The sequence below is a fragment of the Entelurus aequoreus genome, linkage group LG21, assembly GCF_033978785.1.
Source record: "Entelurus aequoreus isolate RoL-2023_Sb linkage group LG21, RoL_Eaeq_v1.1, whole genome shotgun sequence".
In the NCBI taxonomy this organism is placed as follows: domain Eukaryota; kingdom Metazoa; phylum Chordata; class Actinopteri; order Syngnathiformes; family Syngnathidae; genus Entelurus; species Entelurus aequoreus.
The window spans coordinates 5,503,317-5,528,034 of NC_084751.1; the positions used below are offsets into that span (position 1 = coordinate 5,503,317).

Below are 24,718 nucleotides of genomic sequence, written 5' to 3' on the forward strand. Positions count from 1 at the left end.
TTCCGGAGCTTCGGTTTCTTCATGCTGTTAACTATCTGTTTAGCTGCTGTAAGCGAGTAGAGAGGGCAGAGTAATAAATGTATTGACAGCGCAGTGTACTTTGTAAATATGTAAACATTGTCTCAAAAGGAACATAACCGTGGAGGCACTTTCTGAGCAAACATCAACATTTCATGTGCGGCCCCTGAGCCCTTCAAACTGATGTAGTTGAATAGCCCTCATTTACAGTATCTCAAACAACTAAAGTATCGATATTTTGATTTGAGAGTCGATATTAGCGCATTAGGATCTGGTATCGACAGCATCGATCTTTCAGTATGGATCTGCACATCACTAGTTTAGTTTAAAGGATGCTAGTGTCTCTTGTATTTGTGTTAGCACTAATGAGCTAGCACGCCTCTCCAGTAAATGAGCACTGTCGATCATTTGTCAACGTGTTAACGGCCACGGTTTATGATCATTTTATGTTTAAACGGTAATGCTAACCGTCGGTGTATCATTATGAGGGTTTATTGTTCCATCCCGGGTCTTTCAATCAATCACAAAGGCAGCCATGTGGGTTTACTGGTCAAGCAAAGAGTGGTATTGGCAACATTGTCACCTGCTCCAGTCGCTCCAGTCTGATGACGGCACCTTCGCTGCTGGCGCCATCTTGAAAAAAAGAGAACATCACCAATCAGGCAAACAATTCATTGGAATGAATGTTTACAAAATGCACATTAATGTCAATCAAAAGTGACCTTTGTGAAGGCACGATGATTGTCATACTTAGATGGTGTACCTAATGAATTGGTCCATACCAGTGTTTGTCGCGGCCTCGGGTGTGGACGTCTGCTCTGTTCTGGCCGCAGACACTCGGACCTGCAAACATTGCACTTCTAACATCATGCCGCACACCACCACGCCACTGTCAGCCACTAAAAACTAGTAGTAGTAGTAGAAGTAGTACTTAACTGATGCCGCACACCACCACGCCACTGTCAGCCACTAAAAACTAGTAGTAGTAGTAGAAGTAGTACTTAACTGATGCCGCACACCACCACGCCACTGTCAGCCACTAAAAACTAGTAGTAGTAGTAGAAGTAGTACTTAACTGATTGCCGCCACACCACCACGCCACTGTCAGCCACTAAAACTAGTAGTAGTAGTAGAAGTAGTACTTAACTGATGCGCACACCACCACGCCACTGTCAGCCACTAAAAACTAGTAGTAGTAGTAGAAGTAGTACTTAACTGATTGCCGCACACCACCACGCCACTGTCAGCCACTAAAAACTAGTAGTAGTAGTAGAAGTAGTACTTAACTGATGCCGCACACCACCACGCCACTGTCAGCCACTAAAAACTAGTAGTAGTAGTAGAAGTAGTACTTAACTGATGCCGCACACCACCACGCCACTGTCAGCCACTAAAAACTAATAGTAGTAGTAGAAGTAGTACTTAACTCAGGGTGGGCAATTAATTTTTACCGGGGGCCGCATGAGCAACACCGAGCACTGCTGGAGGGCCACACTGACAATATTTCAATTAAATTTTGCTCAAATTATTTTTTGATATACCGTAAGATAGATAATAATAATAATAATATTTTCATTTAACCTAACTTATCTTTATACAAAAGCAGATGGCTTTTGATGGTTTTATTTTTAACACTTTCTTACACAACACTTCCTGATGTATATTACAATACAAAAATTTCAATTTCTGTCACTTTATCCTGCATCCTCTTTGTTGTAAAACCTTTATTTAACCAGATAAGAAAACGTTGTGAACGTAGCACGTACGCCTGTAAGGAGATTGGCGAAGAAGGAGAAGCGTTGCTGTTGCAGAAATGAGGAGTGAGGATTGGTTTTCCTTTTGGAAAGAACGAGATAAGTTGAGCTGTGTTAGTATAGCATGCTCAATAAAAGTTTAAAAAGTGCATCAGACTTGGTGTGCACTTCTTCTGGACGCTACAATTGATGTCAGAAGTGGGATGAAATGCCTCCAGTTCGCCTTGCCATCAAACTGGGAGTCTTCATTGAGGGCGGAATTCCCCCCGTGGCAAGCAGCGTGGCTGCACCTGTAAACGCTCCTCTCTCTCTCTCTCTCTCTCTCTCTCTCTCTCTCTCTCTCTCTCTCTCTCTCTCTCTCTCTCTCTCTCTCTCTCTCTTTGCGGCGAGCTCCTCACGTGGCACGTACCTCCCGATGACGTAGCACACAAACAGTGCAGTATGCGCAAAGTTTTACTTCTGCCACCAATTGTAGCGTCCAGAAGAAGTGCACATCAAGTCTGACGCTCTTTTTAAACTTTTATTGAGCAAGCTATACTAACACAGCTCAACATATCTCGTTCCTTCCACACGCACGTCTCCTCACTCCTCATTTACGCAACTCAAGAAGACAACATCTACTTCAGCAGGTGGTTACACTATATTCTTTAAACACAGCAACGTGTGTACTACAAATAAGCACACAGCTTTACCTTTACTTGTCTTGTTGAAAACACGCCATTCGTCATCAACTTTTCTCTTTTTAGCGTCTCGGGGATAACCGGGCATGCATCACTTGTCGCTGTGCGCCTTCCCTCACAGGACATACGCACATATAACACTTTTCAAAATAAAAGCAGCACAGTTGTATTGCACGCACGACAAAGATGTTTTTTTAAATTTATTTTGTAATTTGAGATTGCCGCTGCGCGCACGAGCATACGTCCACACGGAAGTAATACAAATAACGCTTTTCAAAACAAAAGCAGCACCGTTGTATTGCACACTCGAAATAGATACTTTTTTAAATTTATTTTGTAATTTATAATTGGCCTCACGCGGGCCGGACAGGACGTACAAAGGCCGGATGCGGCCCGCGGGCCGCACAATGCCCAGGTCTGACTTAACTGATGCTGCACACCACCACGCCACTGTCAGCCACTAAAAACTAGTAGTAGTAGAAGTAGTACTTAACTGATGCCGCACACCACCACGCCACTGTCAGCCACTAAAAACTAATAGTAGTAGTAGAAGAGTACTTAACTGATGCTGCACACCACCACGCCACTGTCAGCCACTAAAAACTAGTAGTAGTAGTAGTAGAAGTAGTACTTAACTGATGCTGCACACCACCACGCCACTGTCAGCCACTAAAAACTAGTAGTAGTAGAAGTAGTACTTAACTGATGCCGCACACCACCACGCCACTGTCAGCCACTAAAAACTAATAGTAGTAGTAGAAGTAGTACTTAACTGATGCTGCACACCACCACGCCACTGTCAGCCACTAAAAACTAGTAGTAGTAGTAGTAGAAGTAGTACTTAACTGATGCTGCACACCACCACGCCACTGTCAGCTACTAAAAACTAGTAGTAGTTGTAGAAGTAGTACTTAACTGATGCTGCACACCACCACGCCACTGTCAGCCACTAAAAACTAGTAGTAGTAGAAATAGTACTTAACTGATGCCGCACACCACCACGCCACTGTCAGCCACTAAAAACTAATAGTAGTAGTAGAAGTAGTACTTAACTGATGCTGCACACCACCACGCCACTGTCAGCCACTAAAAACTAGTAGTAGTAGTAGTAGAAGTAGTACTTAACTGATGCTGCACACCACCACGCCACTGTCAGCCACTAAAAACTAGTAGTAGTAGAAATAGTACTTAACTGATGCCGCACACCACCACGCCACTGTCAGCCACTAAAAACTAATAGTAGTAGTAGAAGTAGTACTTAACTGATGCTGCACACCACCACGCCACTGTCAGCCACTAAAAACTAGTAGTAGTAGTAGTAGAAGTAGTACTTAACTGATGCTGCACACCACCACGCCACTGTCAGCCACTAAAAACTAGTAGTAGTAGTAGTAGAAGTAGTACTTAACTGATGCTGCACACCACCACGCCACTGTCAGCCACTAAAAACTAGTAGTAGTAGTAGTAGAAGTAGTACTTAACTGATGCTGCACACCACCACGCCACTGTCAGCCACTAAAAACTAGTAGTAGTAGTAGAAGTAGTACTTAACTGATGCCGCACACCACCACGCCACTGTCAGCCACTAAAAACTAATAGTAGTAGTAGAAGTAGTACTTAACTGATGCCGCACACCACCACGCCACTGTCAGCCACTAAAAACTTGTAGTAGTAGTAGAAGTAGTACTTAACTGATGCCGCACACCACCACGCCACTGTCAGCTACAACTACTAGTAGTAGTACTAGTAGTAGTAGTAGTAGTGGTGCAGCAGGTGGTAACAGGTCTACACTCTAGTAGTACTAGTAGTAGTAGTACTAGTAATAGTAGTACTGGTAGTGGTGCAGCAGGTGGTAACAGGTCTACATTCTAGTAGTAGTAGTAGTAGTAGTATTAGTGGTGCAGCAGATGGTAACAGGTCTACACTCTAGTAGTACTAGTAGTAGTAGTACTAGTAATAGTAGTACTGGTAGTGGTGCAGCAGGTGGTAACAGGTCTACATTCTAGTAGTAGTAGCAGTAGTAGTAGTAGTATTAGTGGTGCAGCAGATGGTAACAGGTCTACATTCTAGTAGTAGTAGTAGTAGTAGTAGTACTAGTCCTAGTACTAGTAGTAGTAGTGGTGCAGCAGGTGGTAGCAGTTCTACATTCTAGTAGTAGTACTAGTCCTAGTACTAGTACTAGTAGTGGTGCAGCAGGTGGTAACAGTTCTACATTCTAGTAGTAGTACTAGTCCTAGTACTAGTAGTAGTAGTGGTGCAGCAGGTGGTAACAGTTCTACATCCTAGTAGTAGTACTAGTCCTAGTACTAGTAGTAGTAGTGGTGCAGCAGGTGGTAACAGGTCTACATTGTAGTAGTAGTAGTACTAGTCCTAGTACTAGTACTATTAGTGGTGCAGCAGGTGGTAACAGGTCTACATAGAATATTCCAGAAGAAGCGTGCTGACCTGGCTGAGGTTGAGCGTGGGCAGGGTCTCACTGGCAGGGTTCCTGCAGGACGTGATCTTGGTGACCACCACTGGTGGGGGCGGTCCTGCTACCAGGCCCGGGGGCCTCCCTTGGGCTCCAGAGCCCTGCACGGAGATGGGACTGTGGGGCCCGCTGCTGGAGCTGGAGGAAGTCCGCCGCCGGATGAAGGCCACTTCCACTGTGGGATCTGGTCTGCGGTGTGGAGCATGAACAGAAGAAGAAGGAGGTCACATTCATTGTTGTTATTATTATTATTATGATTATTGACAAGATGGCAGGGAAGACCTGAGTTTGGTGCGTGTCAGGATGCTCCTGGCCTCCTCGTATGTCACTCCAATGAGAGACTCCTTGTTGATGGACACCAGCTGGTCTCCTACCTGCAGCCTGCCATCCTTCAACACACACCAGGAAGTGCTTACAGGTGGACTCACACACACCAGGAAGTACTTACAGGTGGACTAACACACACCAGGAAGTGGTTACAGGTGGACTAACACACACCACGAAGTGCTTACAGGTGGACTCACACACACCAGGAAGTGCTTACATGTGGACTAACACACACCAGGAAGTGCTTACAGGTGGACTCACACACACCAGGAAGTGCTTCAAGGTGGACTAACACACACCAGGAAGTGGTTACAGGTGGACTAACACACACCAGGAAGTGCTTCCAGGTGGACTCACACACACCAGGAAGTGCTTACAGGTGGACTAACACACATCAGGAAGTGCTTCCAGGTGGACTAACACACACCAGGAAGTGGTTACAGGTGGACTAACACACACCAGGAAGTGGTTACAGGTGGACTCACACACACCAGGAAGTGCTTCCAGGTGGACTAACACACATCAGGAAGTGCTTCCAGGTGGACTAACACACACCAGGAAGTGGTTACAGGTGGACTAACACACACCAGAAAGTGCTTCCAGGTGGACTAACACACACCAGGAAGTGGTTACAGGTGGACTAACACACACCAGGAAGTGGTTACAGGTGGACTAACACACACCAGGAAGTGGTTACAGGTGGACTAACACACACCAGGAAGTGGTTACAGGTGGACTAACACACACCAGGAAGTGGTTACAGGTGGACTAACACACACCACGAAGTGCTTACAGGTGGACTCACACACACCAGGAAGTGCTTACATGTGGACTAACACACACCAGGAAGTGCTTACAGGTGGACTCACACACACCAGGAAGTGCTTACATGTGGACTAACACACACCAGGAAGTGCTTACAGGTGGACTCACACACACCAGGAAGTGCTTCAAGGTGGACTAACACACACCAGGAAGTGGTTACAGGTGGACTCACACACACCAGGAAGTGCTTACAGGTGGACTCACACACACCAGGAAGTGCTTACATGTGGACTAACACACACCAGGAAGTGCTTACAGGTGGACTCACACACACCAGGAAGTGCTTCAAGGTGGACTAACACACACCAGGAAGTGGTTACAGGTGGACTAACACACACCAGGAAGTGCTTCCAGGTGGACTCACACACACCAGGAAGTGCTTACAGGTGGACTAACACACATCAGGAAGTGCTTCCAGGTGGACTAACACACACCAGGAAGTGGTTACAGGTGGACTAACACACACCAGGAAGTGGTTACAGGTGGACTCACACACACCAGGAAGTGCTTACAGGTGGACTAACACACATCAGGAAGTGCTTCCAGGTGGACTAACACACACCAGGAAGTGGTTACAGGTGGACTAACACACACCAGAAAGTGCTTCCAGGTGGACTAACACACACCAGGAAGTGGTTACAGGTGGACTAACACACACCAGGAAGTGGTTACAGGTGGACTAACACACACCAGGAAGTGGTTACAGGTGGACTAACACACACCAGGAAGTGGTTACAGGTGGACTAACACACACCAGGAAGTGCTTACAGGTGGACTAACACACACCAGGAAGTGGTTACAGGTGGACTAACACACACCAGGAAGTGGTTAAAGGTGGACTAACACACACTCTTAGGTCACAACTTTGGACATGTGAATTAATTTGGGACTTTTTGAACCTGCATGTCTGCACCGCGGGATAAATAAACCCTCGTCGTGTTTAAAGGCCTACTGAAATGAATTTTTTTTATTTAAACGGGAATAGCAGATCCATTCTATGTGTCATACTTGATCATTTCGCGATATTGCCATATTTTTGCTGAAAGGATTTAGTAGAGAAAATCGACGATAAAGTTCGCAACTTTTGCTCGCTGATAAAAAAAAGCCTTGCCTGCAGCGGAAGTAGCGTGACGTCACAGGAGCTAGTATTCCTCACAATTCCCCGTTGTTTACAATGGAGCGAGAGAGATTCGGACCAAGAAAGCGACGATTACCCCATTAATTTGAGCGAGGATGAAAGATTCGTGGATGAGGAACGTGAGAGTGAAGGACTAGAGTGCAGTGCAGGACGTATCTTTTTTCGCTCTGACCGTAACTTAGGTACAAGCTGGCTCATTGGATTCCACACTCTCTCCTTTTTCTATTGTGGATCACGGATTTGTATTTTAAACCACCTCGGATACTATATCCTCTTGAAAATGAGAGTCGAGCACGCGAAATGGACATTCACAGTGACTGAACATGTAAATACACGATTAATAATATTCAGCTTGGCGAAGCTAAAAAAATAGAAGCTAACCTAGCTACGTAGCCAACGTGATAGCATAGCAGTCTCAAATGCAGATAGAAACTAAATTAAAAAAAACCCTGACTGGATGGATAGACAGAAGATCAATAATACTATTAAACCATGAACATGTAAATACACGATTAATAATATTCAGCTTTTCAAAGCTAAAAAAATAGAAGCTAACCTAGCTACGTAGCCAACGTGATAGCATAGCAGTCTCAAATGCAGATAGAAACTAAATTAAAAAAAACCCTGACTGGATGGATAGACAGAAGATCAATAATACTATTAAACCATGAACATGTAAATACACGATTAATAATATTCAGCTTTTTGAAGCTAAAAAAATAGAAGCTAACCTAGCTACGTAGCCAACGTGATAGCATAGCAGTCTCAAATGCAGATAGAAACTAAATTTAAAAAAACCCTGACTGGATGGATAGACAGAAGATCAAAAATACTATTAAACCATGAACATGTAAATACACGATTAATAATATTCAGCTTTTCGAAGCTAAAAAAAATAGAAGCTAACCTAGCTACGTAGCCAACGTGATAGCATAGCAGTCTCAAATGCAGATAGAAACTAAATTAAAAAAAACCCTGACTGGATGGATAGACAGAAGATCAAAAATACTATTAAACCATGAACATGTAAATACACGATTAATAATATTCAGCTTTTCGAAGCTAAAAAAAATAGAAGCTAACCTAGCTACGTAGCCAACGTGATAGCATAGCAGTCTCAAATGCAGGTAGAAACTAAATTTAAAAAAACCTGACTGGATGGATAGACAGAAGATCAAAAATACTATTAAACCATGAACATGTAAATACACGATTAATAATATTCAGCTTGGCGAAGCTAAAAAAAATAGAAGCTAACCTAGCTACGTAGCCAACGTGATAGCATAGCAGTCTCAAATGCAGATAGAAACTAAATTAAAAAAACCCTGACTGGATGGATAGACAGAAGATCAAAAATACTATTAAACCATGAACATGTAAATACACGATTAATAATATTCAGCTTTTCGAAGCTAAAAAAATAGAAGCTAACCTAGCTACGTAGCCAACGTGATAGCATAGCAGTCTCAAATGCAGGTAGAAACTAAATTTAAAAAAAACCTGACTGGATGGATAGACAGAAGATCAAAAATACTATTAAACCATGAACATGTAAATACACGATTAATAATATTCAGCTTGGCGAAGCTAAAAAAAATAGAAGCTAACCTAGCTACGTAGCCAACGTGATAGCAGCAGTCTCAAATGCAGATAGAAACTAAATTTTAAAAAACCCTGACTGGATGGATAGACAGAAGATCAAAAATACTATTAAACCATGAACATGTAAATACACGATTAATAATATTCAGCTTTTCGAAGCTAAAAAAAATAGAAGCTAACCTAGCTACGTAGCCAACGTGATAGCATAGCAGTCTCAAATGCAGATAGAAACTAAATTAAAAAAAACCCTGACTGGATGGATAGACAGAAGATCAAAAATACTATTAAACCATGAACATGTAAATACACGATTAATAATATTCAGCTTTTCGAAGCTAAAAAAAATAGAAGCTAACCTAGCTACGTAGCCAACGTGATAGCATAGCAGTCTCAAATGCAGGTAGAAACTAAATTTTAAAAAACCTGACTGGATGGATAGACAGAAGATCAAAAATACTATTAAACCATGAACATGTAAATACACGATTAATAATAGTCAGCTTGGCGAAGCTAAAAAAAATAGAAGCTAACCTAGCTACGTAGCCAACGTGATAGCATAGCAGTCTCAAATGCAGATAGAAACTAAATTAAAAAAACCCTGACTGGATGGATAGACAGAAGATCAAAAATACTATTAAACCATGAACATGTAAATACACGATTAATAATATTCAGCTTTTCGAAGCTAAAAAAATAGAAGCTAACCTAGCTACGTAGCCAACGTGATAGCATAGCAGTCTCAAATGCAGGTAGAAACTAAATTAAAAAAAAACCTGACTGGATGGATAGACAGAAGATCAAAAATACTATTAAACCATGAACATGTAAATACACGATTAATAATATTCAGCTTGGCGAAGCTAAAAAAAATAGAAGCTAACCTAGCTACGTAGCCAACGTGATAGCAGCAGTCTCAAATGCAGATAGAAACTAAATTTAAAAAAACCCTGACTGGATGGATAGACAGAAGATCAAAAATACTATTAAACCATGAACATGTAAATACACGATTAATAATATTCAGCTTTTTGAAGCTAAAAAAATAGAAGCTAACCTAGCTACGTAGCCAACGTGATAGCATCAGTCTCAAATGCAGATAGAAACTAAATTAAAAAAAACCCTGACTGGATGGATAGACAGAAGATCAATAATACTATTAAACCATGAACATGTAAATACACGATTAATAATATTCAGCTTGGCGAAGCTAAAAAAATAGAAGCTAGCCTAGCAACGTAGCCAACGTGATAGCATAGCAGTCTCAAATGCAGATAGAAACTAAATTAAAAAAAACCCTGACTGGATGGATAGACAGAAGATCAAAAATACTATTAAACCATGAACATGTAAATACACGATTAATAATATTCAGCTTTGCAAAGCTAAAAAGAATAGAAGCTAACCTAGCTACGTTGCCAACGTGATAGCATAGCAGTCTCAAATGCAGATAGAAACTAAATTTAAAAAAACCCTGACTGGATGGATAGACAGAAGATCAAAAATACTATTAAACCATGAACATGTAAATACACGATTAATAATATTCAGCTTTTTGAAGCTAAAAAAATAGAAGCTAACCTAGCTACGTAGCCAACGTGATAGCATCAGTCTCAAATGCAGATAGAAACTAAATTTAAAAAAACCCTGACTGGATGGATAGACAGAAGATCAAAAATACTATTAAACCATGAACATGTAAATACACGATTAATAATATTCAGCTTTGCAAAGCTAAAAAGAATAGAAGCTAACCTAGCTACGTTGCCAACGTGATAGCATAGCAGTCTCAAATGCAGATAGAAACTAAATTAAAAAAAACCCTGACTGGATGGATAGACAGAAGATCAAAAATACTATTAAACCATGAACATGTAAATACACGATTAATAATATTCAGCTTGGCGAAGCTAAAAAAACAGAAGCTAACTTAGATGCGGCGGCGGGCTTACTCACTGTAGTGCATCTGCTATCCTGCTCACAACACAACACAACCTCCTGGTGTTGGTGTTGCTGTAGTCCGCCGCTCCACCGATCCCACCTACAACTTTCTTCTTTGCAGTCTCCATTGTCCATTAAACAAATTGCAAAAGATTCACCAACACAGATGTCCAGAATACTGTGGAATTTTGTCGAAGAAAACAGAGGTATTTGAATTGGGTCCAAACACTTCCCTTGACGTCGTGACGTCACGCGCATACGTCATCATACCGCCACGTTTTCAAACGGAAGTTTCTTGGGAAATTTAAAATGTCACTTTATAAGTTAACCCGGCCGTATTGGCATGTGTTGCAATGTTAAGATGTCATCATTGATGTATAAACTATCAGACTGCGTGGTCGCTAGTAGTGGCTTTCAGTAGGCCTTTAAAGAGTCAAAGTGTGGGAGTGGAGACCCCCTGCTGACCTTCTGGCAGTCTCCTCCACACACCACCTCCTGGATGGACACCATGGGACCCTCAGCGCGGTTGGAGCCCCCCTTGATGGCGAGGCCCAGTCCGCTTCCCTTGGCGATGCAGATCAGCTGGATGACGTGCTCGCTGCAGAGAGGGGGAGGGTAAGGTCGGATTAGGTCTAGTCCTGTACCACAGCAAGGAAAAGTATTTCTCGAGTGTCGGGGACCCACCTGTAGGAGGGGGCGTGGCTACAGACCCCCTCTTTGGGACTGAGGAGCTGGGGGCTCTCAGACCTGGAGGAGGAGGAAGAAGTGTCCGGCAGCTTCCCTGCCGAGACAAGACCGCCTTGAGTCCGGGGTTCTCGAGGGCCACCAGCGGGCGGCGCTGCTGGAGTACCTGCTGACGGCGGCGTTGGCGAGATGAGACCCGAAGACGCGAACGGGCCAGCGCCGTACTTCTCCATCAGCTCCACGAACTCCCGCCTGAAGGACGCAGAATCCCTCGGGTTAGCGTTAGCCTGAGGAAACTTTGTCCCCTGAGGGGCCACAGACTGACAAATCCAAGGATGCGGGGGCCATTTTGGTACAATACTTGCATTTTTCTCCCCAAAAAATGCAATTTCAGTACAAAGTTCATGTGAATGCTTAAGAACCAAGGCTAAACTGAAATGCCAACAGTTAGCATACATTTAGCTAAAAAAGCTACAACTAACAATAGCATGCTAACAGTTAGCATTGGTAAAATAGCAAAATGTATGACAATGAGGTGTATACCTGCTAAATTACCTAAAAAAAAAAGTGTTTAAAATGCTAGCCTGCTAAAATTAGCATGCCTAAAGTAACTGAGGTGTATACATACAAAATTAGCTTAACAAAGCTATCGTACTAATTAGCATGCTAACAGGTATCATTCATCAAGTAACACAATGAGGTGTACACCTGCTAAATTAGCTAAATAAATGTTATACTAACGTTAACATGCTTAAATGCTAACTCCTGAAGGAATCAATAAAGTACTATCTATCTATCTAACTGTCACATATGTCAAGTACCAAAATGCTGAGGTGTGTACCTGAAAAATGTGTTTAAAATGCTAGCCTGCTAACATTAGCATGTCTAAAGTAACATAACTGAGGTAAATACTACAAAATTAGCTTAACAAAGCTAACATACTAATATTAGCATGCTAACAGGTATCATTTGTCAACACAATGAGGTGTATACCTGCTAAATTAGCTAAATGAAATCTAGCATTGCTAATGTTAACATGCTTAAATGTTAACTGCGTCAAGTACCAACATATAGTGCTGAGGTGTGTACCTGAAAAATGTGTTTAAAATGCTAGCCTGCTAACATTAGCATGCCTAAAGTAACATAACTGAGATGTATACATACAGAATTAGCTTAAAAAAAGATAGCATACTAACGTTATCATGCTGACAGGTGTCATATGTCAAGTAACAAAATAAACGACCCTAAAGTGTATGCCTGCTAAAATAGCTAAAAAAAAAATAGCAGCATGCTTAAATGCCTGCTAACATTAGCATGCCTCAAGTATCATAATATAACTGAGGTGTATACATACAAAATTAGCTTAAAAAAGCTAGCATGCTAACAGGTATGATTTGTCAAGTAACAAAATATTTGATGCGACGGTGCATACCTGCTAAATTATCAAAAAGAAATCTAGCATGCTAACGTTAGCATGCTTAAACAGTACCTGTAACATGCGCCAAGAACCAAAATAGTAAGGTATGTACCTAAAAATTGTGTTTAAAATGCTACCCTGCTAACGTTAGCATACAACTGAGGTGTATACATGCTAAATTAGCATGCTAACAGGTATCATTTGTCAAGTAACAAAATATTTGATGCTGAAGTGTATACCTGCTAAATTAGCAAAAAATAAATCTGGCATGCTAATGTTAGCATGCTTAAATACTAACCGTAACATGCGTCAAGAAACAAAATACTAAGGTGTGTACCTAAAAATTGTGTTTAAAATGCTACCCTGCTAATATTAGCATGCCTAAAGTAACATAACTGAGATGTATACATACAGAATTAGCTTAAAAAAAGATAGCATACTAACGTTATCATGCTGACAGGTATCATATGTCAAGTAACAAAATAAACGACCCTAAAGTGTATGCCTGCTAAAATAGCTAAAAAAAAAAATAGCAGCATGCTTAAATGCCTGCTAACATTAGCATGCCTCAAGTAGCATAATATAACTGAAGTGTATACATACAAAATTAGCTTAAAAAAGCTAGCATGCTAACAGGTATGATTTGTCAAGTAACAAAATATTTGATGCGACGGTGCATACCTGCTAAATTATCCAAAAAAAAAAAGCTTAAACACTACCTGTAACATGCGCCAAGAACCAAAATAGTAAGGTATGTACCTAAAAATTGTGTTTAAAATGCTACCCTGCTAACGTCAGCATACAACTGAGGTGTATACATGCTAAATTAGCATGCTAACAGGTATCATTTGTCAAGTAACAAAATATTTGATGCGACGGTGCATACCTGCTAAATTAGCAAAAAGAAATCTAGCATGCTAATGTTAGCATGCTTAAACACTACCTGTAACATGCGCCAAGAACCAAAATAGTAAGGTATGTACCTAAAAATTGTGTTTAAAATGCTACCCTGCTAACGTTAGCATACAACTGAGGTGTATACATGCTAAATTAGCATGCTAACAGGTATCATTTGTCAAGTAACAAAATATTTGATGCTGAAGTGTATACCTGCTAAATTAGCAAAGAATAAATCTGGCATGCTAATGTTAGCATGCTTAAATACTAACCGTAACATGCGTCAAGAAACAAAATACTAAGGTGTGTACCTAAAAATTGTGTTTAAAATGCTACCCTGCTAACATTAGCATGCCTAAAGTAACATAACTGAGATGTATACATACAGAATTAGCTTAAAAAAAGATAGCATACTAACGTTATCATGCTGACAGGTATCATATGTCAAGTAACAAAATAAACGACCCTAAAGTGTATGCCTGCTAAAATAGCTAAAAAAAAAATAGCAGCATGCTTAAATGCCTGCTAACATTAGCATGCCTCAAGTATCATAATATAACTGAGGTGTATACATACAAAAGTAGCTTAAAAAAGCTAGCATGCTAACAGGTATGATTTGTCAAGTAACAAAATATTTGATGCGACGGTGCATACCTGCTAAATTATCCAAAAAAAAATCTAGCATGCTAACGTTAGCATGCTTAAACACTACCTGTAACATGCGCCAAGAACCAAAATAGTAAGGTATGTACCTAAAAATTGTGTTTAAAATGCTACCCTGCTAACGTTAGCATACAACTGAGGTGTATACATGCTAAATTAGCATGCTAAATTAGCAAAGAATAAATCTGGCATGCTAATGTTAGCATGCTTAAATACTAACCGTAACATGCGTCAAGAAACAAAATACTAAGGTGTGTACCTAAAAATTGTGTTTAAAATGCTACCCTGCTAACATTAGCATATCTTAAGTAACATAATATGCTAACAGGTATCATTTGTCAAGTAATGAAATATTTGATGCTGAGGTGTATACCTGCTAAATTAGCAAATGCTAATATTAGAAAGCTAACAATTGTGCCATTAAAAAATGACAAGCCGCATTCAGGACACCGCTGCTTTAGCGAGACATTGACACCCGAGCCAAGTGGACCGCTGAGACCAGACGGTCCAGAACCAGGCGAGAACACGACGATGCGGGTTCGGGAGTTAAGCTAGTGCTAACAGGCGCCGCCAATGGATACACAACACGTCAAGAGCCGCTGACACAACAAGTCAGGAGTGCACACGCTGTCAGGTCAGCTCCTGTTTGGCTCCGCCCCCCCCCCGCGGGTCCCGGGGCCAGGGTGTCAGGGTGCATTGGAGTGATGTGCAGAAGCACGCGGGACAGCATGTGCCCTCAACTCATGTCACATGACCTCGGTCACATGTCGTCACTGACGTCACATGACCTTGGTCACATGTCGTCACTGACCGTGTGTTCACCTGGACTCGTCGTCCCTGGTAACCAGCAGAGACATGTGATTGGACAAGGACGCCGTCCTCAGGATCTCCACCGCCCTGCAGACAAACAACACACCCGGTCAACATTGGTGTGTCCAAAGTGCGGCCCGGGGGCCATTTGTGGTCCACACCTATTCTTTTTAAACTTTTGACAAATATTAAAGAAAAAAAAAGTGTAGTAAAACAATCAACAAGGTAAAATGTAAGGAGAAAAAGTTGACTAATGACACAAAGATGCCATAAAACTGTCATTGCTCATAAATAATAATGAATTTAAAACAACGTTGTTATGAATTAGTGACATGTTTAACGCTACAATTACTTTCTTTATAAAATAAACAATAGAAAAACTAATATGCTGAGATAGGCTACAGCACCCCCGCCACCCCAAAAGGGACAAGCGGTAGAAAATGGATGGATGGATAATTGATGGATGGAGGATTTAAGCGTCAAAGGTTAAAAAATAAATACAAGTGTAACTTACTTTAACATTGTTATGAGTGGGACCCTTTTGGATCCCCAAGGATTTTAATGTAATCTTTTTTTAAGCCGTCATTGCTCAAAAATAATAATAAATCAAAATCAATGTTATGAATTATTGATCTATTTAAGGCTTAATTACTTCATGTCAAATATTACACTTTTTAAAAAAAAACATTGCATAATTTGTGTTTAAAAAACAGGGGCATAAAACTAACAAAAAAAGAAATAATAAAAACGTATAATTGCAGGATTGATCGAGAGACTTGAGTGTTGAAAGTAGGGCTGCAACTAACGATTCATTTGATAATCGATTAATCTGTCGATTATTACTTCAATTAATCGATTAATAATCGGATAAAAGAGACAAACTACATTTCTATCCTATCCAGTATTTTATTGGAAAAAAACAGCATACTGGCACCATACTTATTTTGATTATTGTTTCTCAACTGTTTGTAAATGTTGCAGTTTATAAATAAAGGTTTAGTAAAAAATAAAAAAATAAAATAAAAATAAATAAAAAATTTAAAAAAACCTCTGCGCATGTGCATAGCATAGATCCAACGAATCGATGACTAAATTAATCGGCAACTATTTTAATAATCGATTTTAATCGATTTAATCGATTAGTTGTTGCAGCCCTAGTTGAAAGTAAATAAAATTAAGAATGTATGACTTATTTTTAACACTTTTATGAGTGGGACCCTTTTGAATCCCCAATTTTTAGTGTAATCTTTTTTTAAGCCGTCATTGCTCAAAAATAATAATAAATCAAAATCAATGTTATGAATTATTGATCTATTTAAGGCTTAATTACTTCATGTCAAATATTACACTTTTTAAAAAAAAACATTGCATAATTTGTGTTTAAAAAACAGGGGATTTTTTGGACAAGAAGGGCATAAAACTAACAAAAAAATAAATAATAAAAACTTATAATTGCAGGATTGACTTGAGTGTTGAAAGTAAATAAAAATAAGAATGTATGACTTATTTTTAACATTTTTATGAGTGGGACCCTTTTGAATCCCCAAGGATTTTAGTGTAATCTTTTTTTAAGTCGTCATTGCTCAAAAATAATAATAAATCAAAATTAATGTTATGAATTATTGATCTATTTAGGGCTTAATTACTTCATGTCAAATACTACACTTTTTTTTTTTAAAACATTGCATAATTTGTGTTTAAAAAACAGGGGATTTTTTGGACAAGAAGGGCAGAAAACTAACAAAAAAAGAAATAATAAAAACGTATAATTGCAGGATTGATCGAGAGACTTGAGTGTTGAAAGTAGGGCTGCAACTAACGATTCATTTGATAATCGATTAATCTGTCGATTATTACTTCGATTAATCGATTAATAATCGGATAAAAGAGACAAACTACATTTCTATCCTATCCAGTATTTTATTGGAAAAAAACAGCATACTGGCACCATACTTATTTTGATTATTGTTTCTCAACTGTTTGTAAATGTTGCAGTTTATAAATAAAGGTTTAGTAAAAAATAAAAAAAATAAAAAAATAAAATAAAAATAAATAAAAAATTTAAAAAAACCTCTGCGCATGTGCATAGCATAGATCCAACGAATCGATGACTAAATTAATCGGCAACTATTTTAATAATCGATTTTAATCGATTCAATCGATTAGTTGTTGCAGCCCTAGTTGAAAGTAAATAAAATTAAGAATGTATGACTTATTTTTAACACTTTTATGAGTGGGACCCTTTTGAATCCCCAAGGATTTTAGTGTAATCTTTTTTTAAGCCGTCATTGCTCAAAAATAATAATAAATCAAAATCAATGTTATGAATTATTGATCAATTTAAGGCTTAATTACTTCATGTCAAATATTACACTTTTAAAAAAAAAACATTGCATAATTTGTGTTTAAAAAACAGGGGATTTTTTGGACAAGAAGGGCATAAAACTAACAAAAAAATAAATAATAAAAACTTATAATTGCAGGATTGACTTGAGTGTTGAAAGTAAATAAAAATAAGAATGTATGACTTATTTTTAACATTTTTATGAGTGGGACCCTTTTGAATCCCCAAGGATTTTAGTGTAATCTTTTTTTAAGTCGTCATTGTTCAAAAATAATAATAAATCAAAATTAATGTTATGAATTATTGATCTAATTAGGGCTTAATTACTTCATGTCAAATACTACACTTTTTTTTTTTTAAACATTGCATAATTTGTGTTTAAAAAACAGGGGATTTTTTGGACAAGAAGGGCATAAAACTAACAAAAAAAGAAATAATAAAAACGTATAATTGCAGGATTGATCGAGAGACTTGAGTGTTGAAAGTAGGGCTGCAACTAACGATTCATTTGATAATCGATTAATATGTCGATTATTACTTCGATTAATCGATTAATAATCGGATAAAAGAGACAAACTACATTTCTATCCTATCCAGTATTTTATTGGAAAAAAACAGCATACTGGCACCATACTTATTTTGATTATTGTTTCTCAACTGTTTGTAAATGTTGCAGTTTATAAATAAAGGTTTAGTAAAAAATAAAAAAATAAAATAAAAATAAATAAAAAATTAAAAAAAACCTCTGCGCATGTGCATAGCATAGATCTAACGAATCGATGACTAAATTAATCGGCAACTATTTTAATAATCGATTTTAATCGATTTAATCGATTAGTTGTTGCAGCCCTAGTTGAAAGTAAATAAAATTAAGAATGTATGACTTATTTTTAACACTTTTATGAGTGGGACCCTTTTGAATCCCCAAGGATTTTAGTGTAATCTTTTTTTAAGCCGTCATTGCTCAAAAATAATAATAAATCAAAATTAATGTTATGAATTATTGATCTATTTAGGGCTTAATTACTTCATGTCAAATATTACACTTTTTTAAAAAAAACATTGCATAATTTGTGTTTAAAAAACAGGGGATTTTTTGGACAAGAAGGGCATAAAACTAACAAAAAAATAAATAATAAAAACTTATAATTGCAGGATTGACTTGAGTGTTGAAAGTAAATAAAAATAAGAATGTATGACTTATTTTTTAACACTTTTATGAGTGGGACCCTTTTGAATCCCCAAGGATTTTAGTATTATCTTTTTTTAAGCCGTCATTGCTCAAAAATAATAATAAATCAAAATCAATGTTATGAATTATTGATCTATTTAAGGCTTAATTACTTCATGTCAAATATTACACTTTTTTAAAAAAAACATTGCATAATTTGTGTTTAAAAAACAGGGGATTTTTTGGACAAGAAGGGCATAAAACTAACAAAAAAATAAATAATAAAAACTTATAATTGCAGGATTGACTTGAGTGTTGAAAGTAAATAAAAATAAGAATGTATGACTTATTTTTAACATTTTTATGAGTGGAACCATTTTGAATCCCCAAGGATTTTAGTGTAATCTTTTTTTAAGTCGTCATTGCTCAAAAATAATAATAAATCAAAATTAATGTTATGAATTATTGATCTATTTAGGGCTTAATTACTTCATGTCAAATACTACACTTTTTTTTTTTTAAAACATTGCATAATTTGTGTTTAAAAAACAGGGGATTTTTTGGACAAGAAGGGCAGAAAACTAACAAAAAAAGAAATAATAAAAACGTATAATTGCAGGATTGATCGAGAGACTTGAGTGTTGAAAGTAGGGCTGCAACTAACGATTCATTTGATAATCGATTAATCTGTCGATTATTACTTCGATTAATCGATTAATAATCGGATAAAAGAGACAAACTACATTTCTATCCTATCCAGTATTTTATTGGAAAAAAACAGCATACTGGCACCATACTTATTTTGATTATTGTTTCTCAACTGTTTGTAAATGTTGCAGTTTATAAATAAAGGTTTAGTAAAAAATAAAAAAAATAAAAAAATAAAATAAAAATAAATAAAAAATTTAAAAAAACCTCTGCGCATGTGCATAGCATAGATCCAACGAATCGATGACTAAATTAATCGGCAACTATTTTAATAATCGATTTTAATCGATTTAATCGATTAGTTGTTGCAGCCCTAGTTGAAAGTAAATAAAATTAAGAATGTATGACTTATTTTTAACACTTTTATGAGTGGGACCCTTTTGAATCCCCAAGGATTTTAGTGTAATCTTTTTTTAAGCCGTCATTGCTCAAAAATAATAATAAATCAAAATCAATGTTATGAATTATTGATCTATTTAAGGCTTAATTACTTCATGTCAAATATTAAACTTTTTTTTTTTTTAAACATTGCATAATTTGTGTTTAAAAAACAGGGATTTTTTGGACAAGAAGGGTATAAAACTAACAAAAAAATAAATAATAAAAACGTATAATTGCAGGATTGATCGAGAGACTTGAGTGTTGAAAGTAGGGCTGCAACTAACGATTCATTTGATAATCGATTAATCTGTCGATTATTACCCGCGATTAATCGATTAATAATCGGATAGAAGAGACAAACTACATTTCTGTCCTATCCAGTATTTTATTGAAAAAAAAACAGCATACTGGCACCATACTTATTTTGATTATTGTTTCTCAGCTGTTTGTAAATGTTGCAGTTTATAAATAAAGGTTTAGTAAAAAAAAAAAAAAAAATTATTAAAAAAAACAAACAAACAAAAAAAAACAAACAAACAAAAAAACTCTGCGCATGTGCATAGCATAGATCCAACGAATCGATGACTAAATTAATCGGCAACTATTTTAATAATCGATTTTAATCGATTAGAGGTTGCAGCCCTAGTTGAAAGTAAATAAAATAAGAATATATGACTTATTTTTAACACTTTTATGAGTGGGACCCTTTTGAATCCCCAAGGATTTTAGTGTAATCTTTTTTAAGCCGTCATTGCTCAAAAATAATAATAAATCAAAATCAATGTTATGAATTATTGATCTATTTAGGGCTTAATTACTTCATGTCAAATATTACACTTTTTTTTTTAAAACATTGCATAATTTGTGTTTAAAAAACAGGGGATTTTTTGGACAAGAAGGGCATAAAACTAACAAAAAAAGAAATAATAAAAACGTATAATTGCAGGATTGATCGAGAGACTTGAGTGTTGAAAGTAGGGCTGCATCTAACGATTAATTTGATAATCGATTAATCTGTCGATTATTACTTCGATTATTTGATTAATAATCGGATAAAAGAGACAAACTACATTTCTATCCTATCCAGTATTTTATTGGAAAAAAAACAGCATACTGCACCATACTTATTTTGATTATTGTTTCTCAGCTGTTTGTAAATGTTGCAGTTTATAAATAAATGTTTGGTAAAAACAAAAAACAAAAAAAACCCAACAACAATTATTTAAAAAAATAAAATAAAATACAAATTTTTTTTTTAAAAACTCTGCGCATGTGCATAGCATAGATACAACGAATCGATGACTAAATTAATCGGCAACTATTTTAATAATCGATTTTAATCGATTAGTTGTTGCAGCCCTAGTTGAAAGTAAATAAAAATAAGAATGTATGACTTATTTTTAACACTTTTATGAGTGGGACCCTTTTGAATCCCCAAGGATTCTAGGGTAATCTTTTTTTAAGCCGTCATTGCTCAAAAATAATAATAAATCACAATAATTGTTATGAATTATTGATCTATTTAGGGCTTAATTACTTCATGTCAAATATTACACTTTTTTTAAAAAACATTGCATAATTTGTGTTTAAAAAACAGGGGATTTTTTGGACAAGAAGGGCATAAAACTAACAAAAAAAGAAATAATGAAAACTTATAATTGCAGGATTGATCGAGAGACTTGAGTGTTGAAAGTAAATAAAAATAAGAATGTATGACTTATTTTTAACACTTTTATGAGTGGGACCCTTTTGAATCCCCAAGGATTTTAGTGTAATCTTTTTTTAAACCGTCATTGCTCAAAAATAATAATAAATCAAAATCAATGTTAGGAATTATTGATCTATTTAAGGCTTCAATTGCTTCACGTCAAATATTACACTTTTTTTTGGAAAACATTGCATAATTTGTGTTTAAATAACAGGGTTGTTTTTTTTGACAAAAAGGGCATAAAACTAACAAAAAAAGAAATAATAAAAATGTATAATCCCAGGATTGATCGAGAGACTTGAGTGTTGAAAGTAAATAAAAATAAAAATGTATGACTTATTTTTAACACTTTTATGAGTGGGACCCTTTTGGATCCCCAATACTTTTAGTGGGATTTAAAAAAACAAAAAGTGTCATTGCTCAAAAAATAATAAAGCATCAAAATGATGAATTATTGACATATTTAATGCTCCAATGACTTCACATTAAATACTACACTTTGAAATGTTTTGAGGAAAAATATTGTATATTTAATGTTTTTGCCATTGCTGCATTAAAATGAATGTTATGAATTATTGACATATTTAAGGATCCAATCATTTTTGGGGAGAAAATATTGCAGATTTTGTGTGTTTGCCCAACAAAAAGTGGGGCTTTCTTCGATAAAAAGGGCATAAAATATTAAACTTAAAAAAAAAAAAAAACGTATATCGATAGATAAATCTGAAGTTGATTTAAAGACTTAAGTGTTGACAGTAATGAAAGAAAAAAGTGTGACTTATTTTGAACACTTTTGTGAGTGGTACCCTTTTGGATCCCAAAGAATCTTTGTGGACTTTTTTTTGAATTGCTCAAAAAATAATAGTAAATTATTATTCATTATTATTAATTGACATATTTAAGGCTCCAATTACGTCACATCAAATATTACACTTTTTGTTGGGAAAATAATACATATTTTGTGTTTTAGCCCAAAAAACAGGGCTTTCTTTGACAAAAAGGGCATAAAACTAACAAATAAAAAAACAAAGAAATAATACAAACTTTTTGATGGATAGGAGCAAGTGTTGAAAGTAAAAATAAATCAAATGTATGACTTATTTTGAACACTTTTATGAGTGGGACCTTTTTTTTTTTTAAACTGTCATTGCTGAAAAAATAATAATGCATCAAAATCAATGTTATGAATTATTGACATATTTAATGCTCCAATTACTTCACATCAAATATTACACTTTGACATTTTTTGAGGAAAAATATTGTATATTTTATGTTTTTGCCATAAAAAAACGTGTGTTTTCTTTGTGAAAAAGCACATCAAATTATAACTTTTTGTTTTTCTTTATATGGACGGACAGATCTGAAGATATTTAAGTGCGGAAAAAAATAACGATTTATGACTTTTTAAGATCCCCAAACTGGAGGGGAGCTCTAAAGAGTATGAAAATATGAAAATGGCCCCCACATATTTATTTTGCAGTGTGTGCGTCGCCATGGTAACAGTGTCTATTTGCAGCAAGTGTGTCAGGCACCTCTCGCTGGTGACCCCGATCAGGCTGATGTTGTTGACGTCCAGAATCAGGTCACCCGACTTAAGCCGACCTGGGACGCAGACACACAGGGTGAGGGGGGAGGGGGGGAGGGGAGGGGTGACAAGGTAGAAGAGGCGGGACTAGATAGTGACCGTCCAGGGCAGCCAGTCCCCCCGCCACCACTCTCTTCACGTAGACGCCAAAGTCCTCCCCGGTCACGTCTCGGCAGCCTCCGATGACCTTCACACCTGCACGCACACAAGGGGGCGTGACCTCGGGGGTCGGGGGGGGGGGGGGGGGGGGGGGGGGGGGGGGTTGGTGATGGTGAAGGGGGAGGAGCTTACCGAGGCCACGCTTACAGTCGCAGAACTCCAGTCTGTGGACGGCTCGGCTGATGCCGTGTGGGCCCATGATGGTCCTGAGGACACACACACAAGTCACTTTGACTACACAACAGTGTGTGTGTGTGTGTGTGTGTACTGTGTGTGTAATGTGTGTGTGTGTCTAAACCATCACATGAAATCACATTTTGGCCTCCTCCCCAACACATCAGCCAAACACTCTCCGTGTCATGTGACCATTTGATATAAGTCTACGTGTCATGTGACCTGTTCGACACCAAATATATACAGTAAGTCTACTTGTCATGTGACCTGTTTGACACCAAAGATGTAAGTCTACTTGTCATGTGACCTGTTTGACACCAAAGATGTAAGTCTACGTGTCATGTGACCTGTTTGACACCAAAGATGTAAGTCTACGTGTCATGTGACCTGTTTGACACCAAAGATGTAAGTCTACGTGTCATGTGACCTGTTTGACACCAAAGATGTAAGTCTACGTGTCATGTGACCTGTTTGATATAAGTCTACGTGTCATGTGACCTGTTCGACACCAAATATATAAGTCTACTTGTCATGTGACCTGTTTGACACCAAAGATGTAAGTCTACGTGTCATGTGACCTGTTTGACACCAAAGATGTAAGTCTACGTGTCATGTGACCTGTTTGACACCAAAGATATAAGTCTACGTGTCATGTGACCTGTTTGATATAAGTCTACGTGTCATGTGACCTGTTCGACACCAAATATATAAGTCTACTTGTCATGTGACCTGTTTGACACCAAAGATGTAAGTCTACTTGTCATGTGACCTGTTTGACACCAAAGATATAAGTCTACGTGTCATGTGACCTGTTTGATATAAGTCTACGTGTCATGTGACCTGTTCGACACCAAATATATAAGTCTACTTGTCATGTGACCTGTTTGATATAAGTCTACGTGTCATGTGACCTGTTCGACACCAAATATATAAGTCTACTTGTCATGTGACCTGTTTGACACCAAAGATGTAAGTCTACTTGTCATGTGACCTGTTTGACACCAAAGATATAAGTCTACGTGTCATGTGACCTGTTTGATATAAGTCTACGTGTCATGTGACCTGTTCGACACCAAATATATAAGTCTACTTGTCATGTGACCTGTTTGATATAAGTCTACGTGTCATGTGACCTGTTCGACACCAAATATATAAGTCTACTTGTCATGTGACCTGTTTGACACCAAAGATGTAAGTCTACGTGTCATGTGACCTGTTTGACACCAAAGATGTAAGTCTACGTGTCATGTGACCTGTTTGACACC

The 24,718-nt window shown here is 37.4% G+C and overlaps 1 protein-coding gene across 2 annotated transcripts in view; it reads right to left on the reverse strand.

Annotated features, from left to right (window-relative positions):
• Nucleotides 1-361: 361 nt before the first annotated feature.
• Nucleotides 362-24,718, reverse strand: part of LOC133638842 (partitioning defective 3 homolog) — a 47,218-nt gene continuing 22,861 nt past the window's right edge. For both annotated transcript variants that reach the window (XM_062031828.1, XM_062031827.1), the window contains exons 3-13: nucleotides 23,412-23,485; nucleotides 23,220-23,315; nucleotides 23,068-23,137; nucleotides 15,236-15,310; nucleotides 11,603-11,688; nucleotides 11,437-11,533; nucleotides 11,218-11,350; nucleotides 5,205-5,311; nucleotides 4,898-5,111; nucleotides 801-861; nucleotides 362-651 (exon numbers count right to left, since the gene is read on the reverse strand). In XM_062031828.1, coding sequence (XP_061887812.1) covers nucleotides 569-651; nucleotides 801-861; nucleotides 4,898-5,111; nucleotides 5,205-5,311; nucleotides 11,218-11,350; nucleotides 11,437-11,533; nucleotides 11,603-11,688; nucleotides 15,236-15,310; nucleotides 23,068-23,137; nucleotides 23,220-23,315; nucleotides 23,412-23,478 — 1,089 coding nt within the window. In that variant the 5' untranslated portion in view covers nucleotides 23,479-23,485 and the 3' untranslated portion in view covers nucleotides 362-568. The remainder of the gene's footprint in view (nucleotides 652-800; nucleotides 862-4,897; nucleotides 5,112-5,204; nucleotides 5,312-11,217; nucleotides 11,351-11,436; nucleotides 11,534-11,602; nucleotides 11,689-15,235; nucleotides 15,311-23,067; nucleotides 23,138-23,219; nucleotides 23,316-23,411; nucleotides 23,486-24,718) is intronic.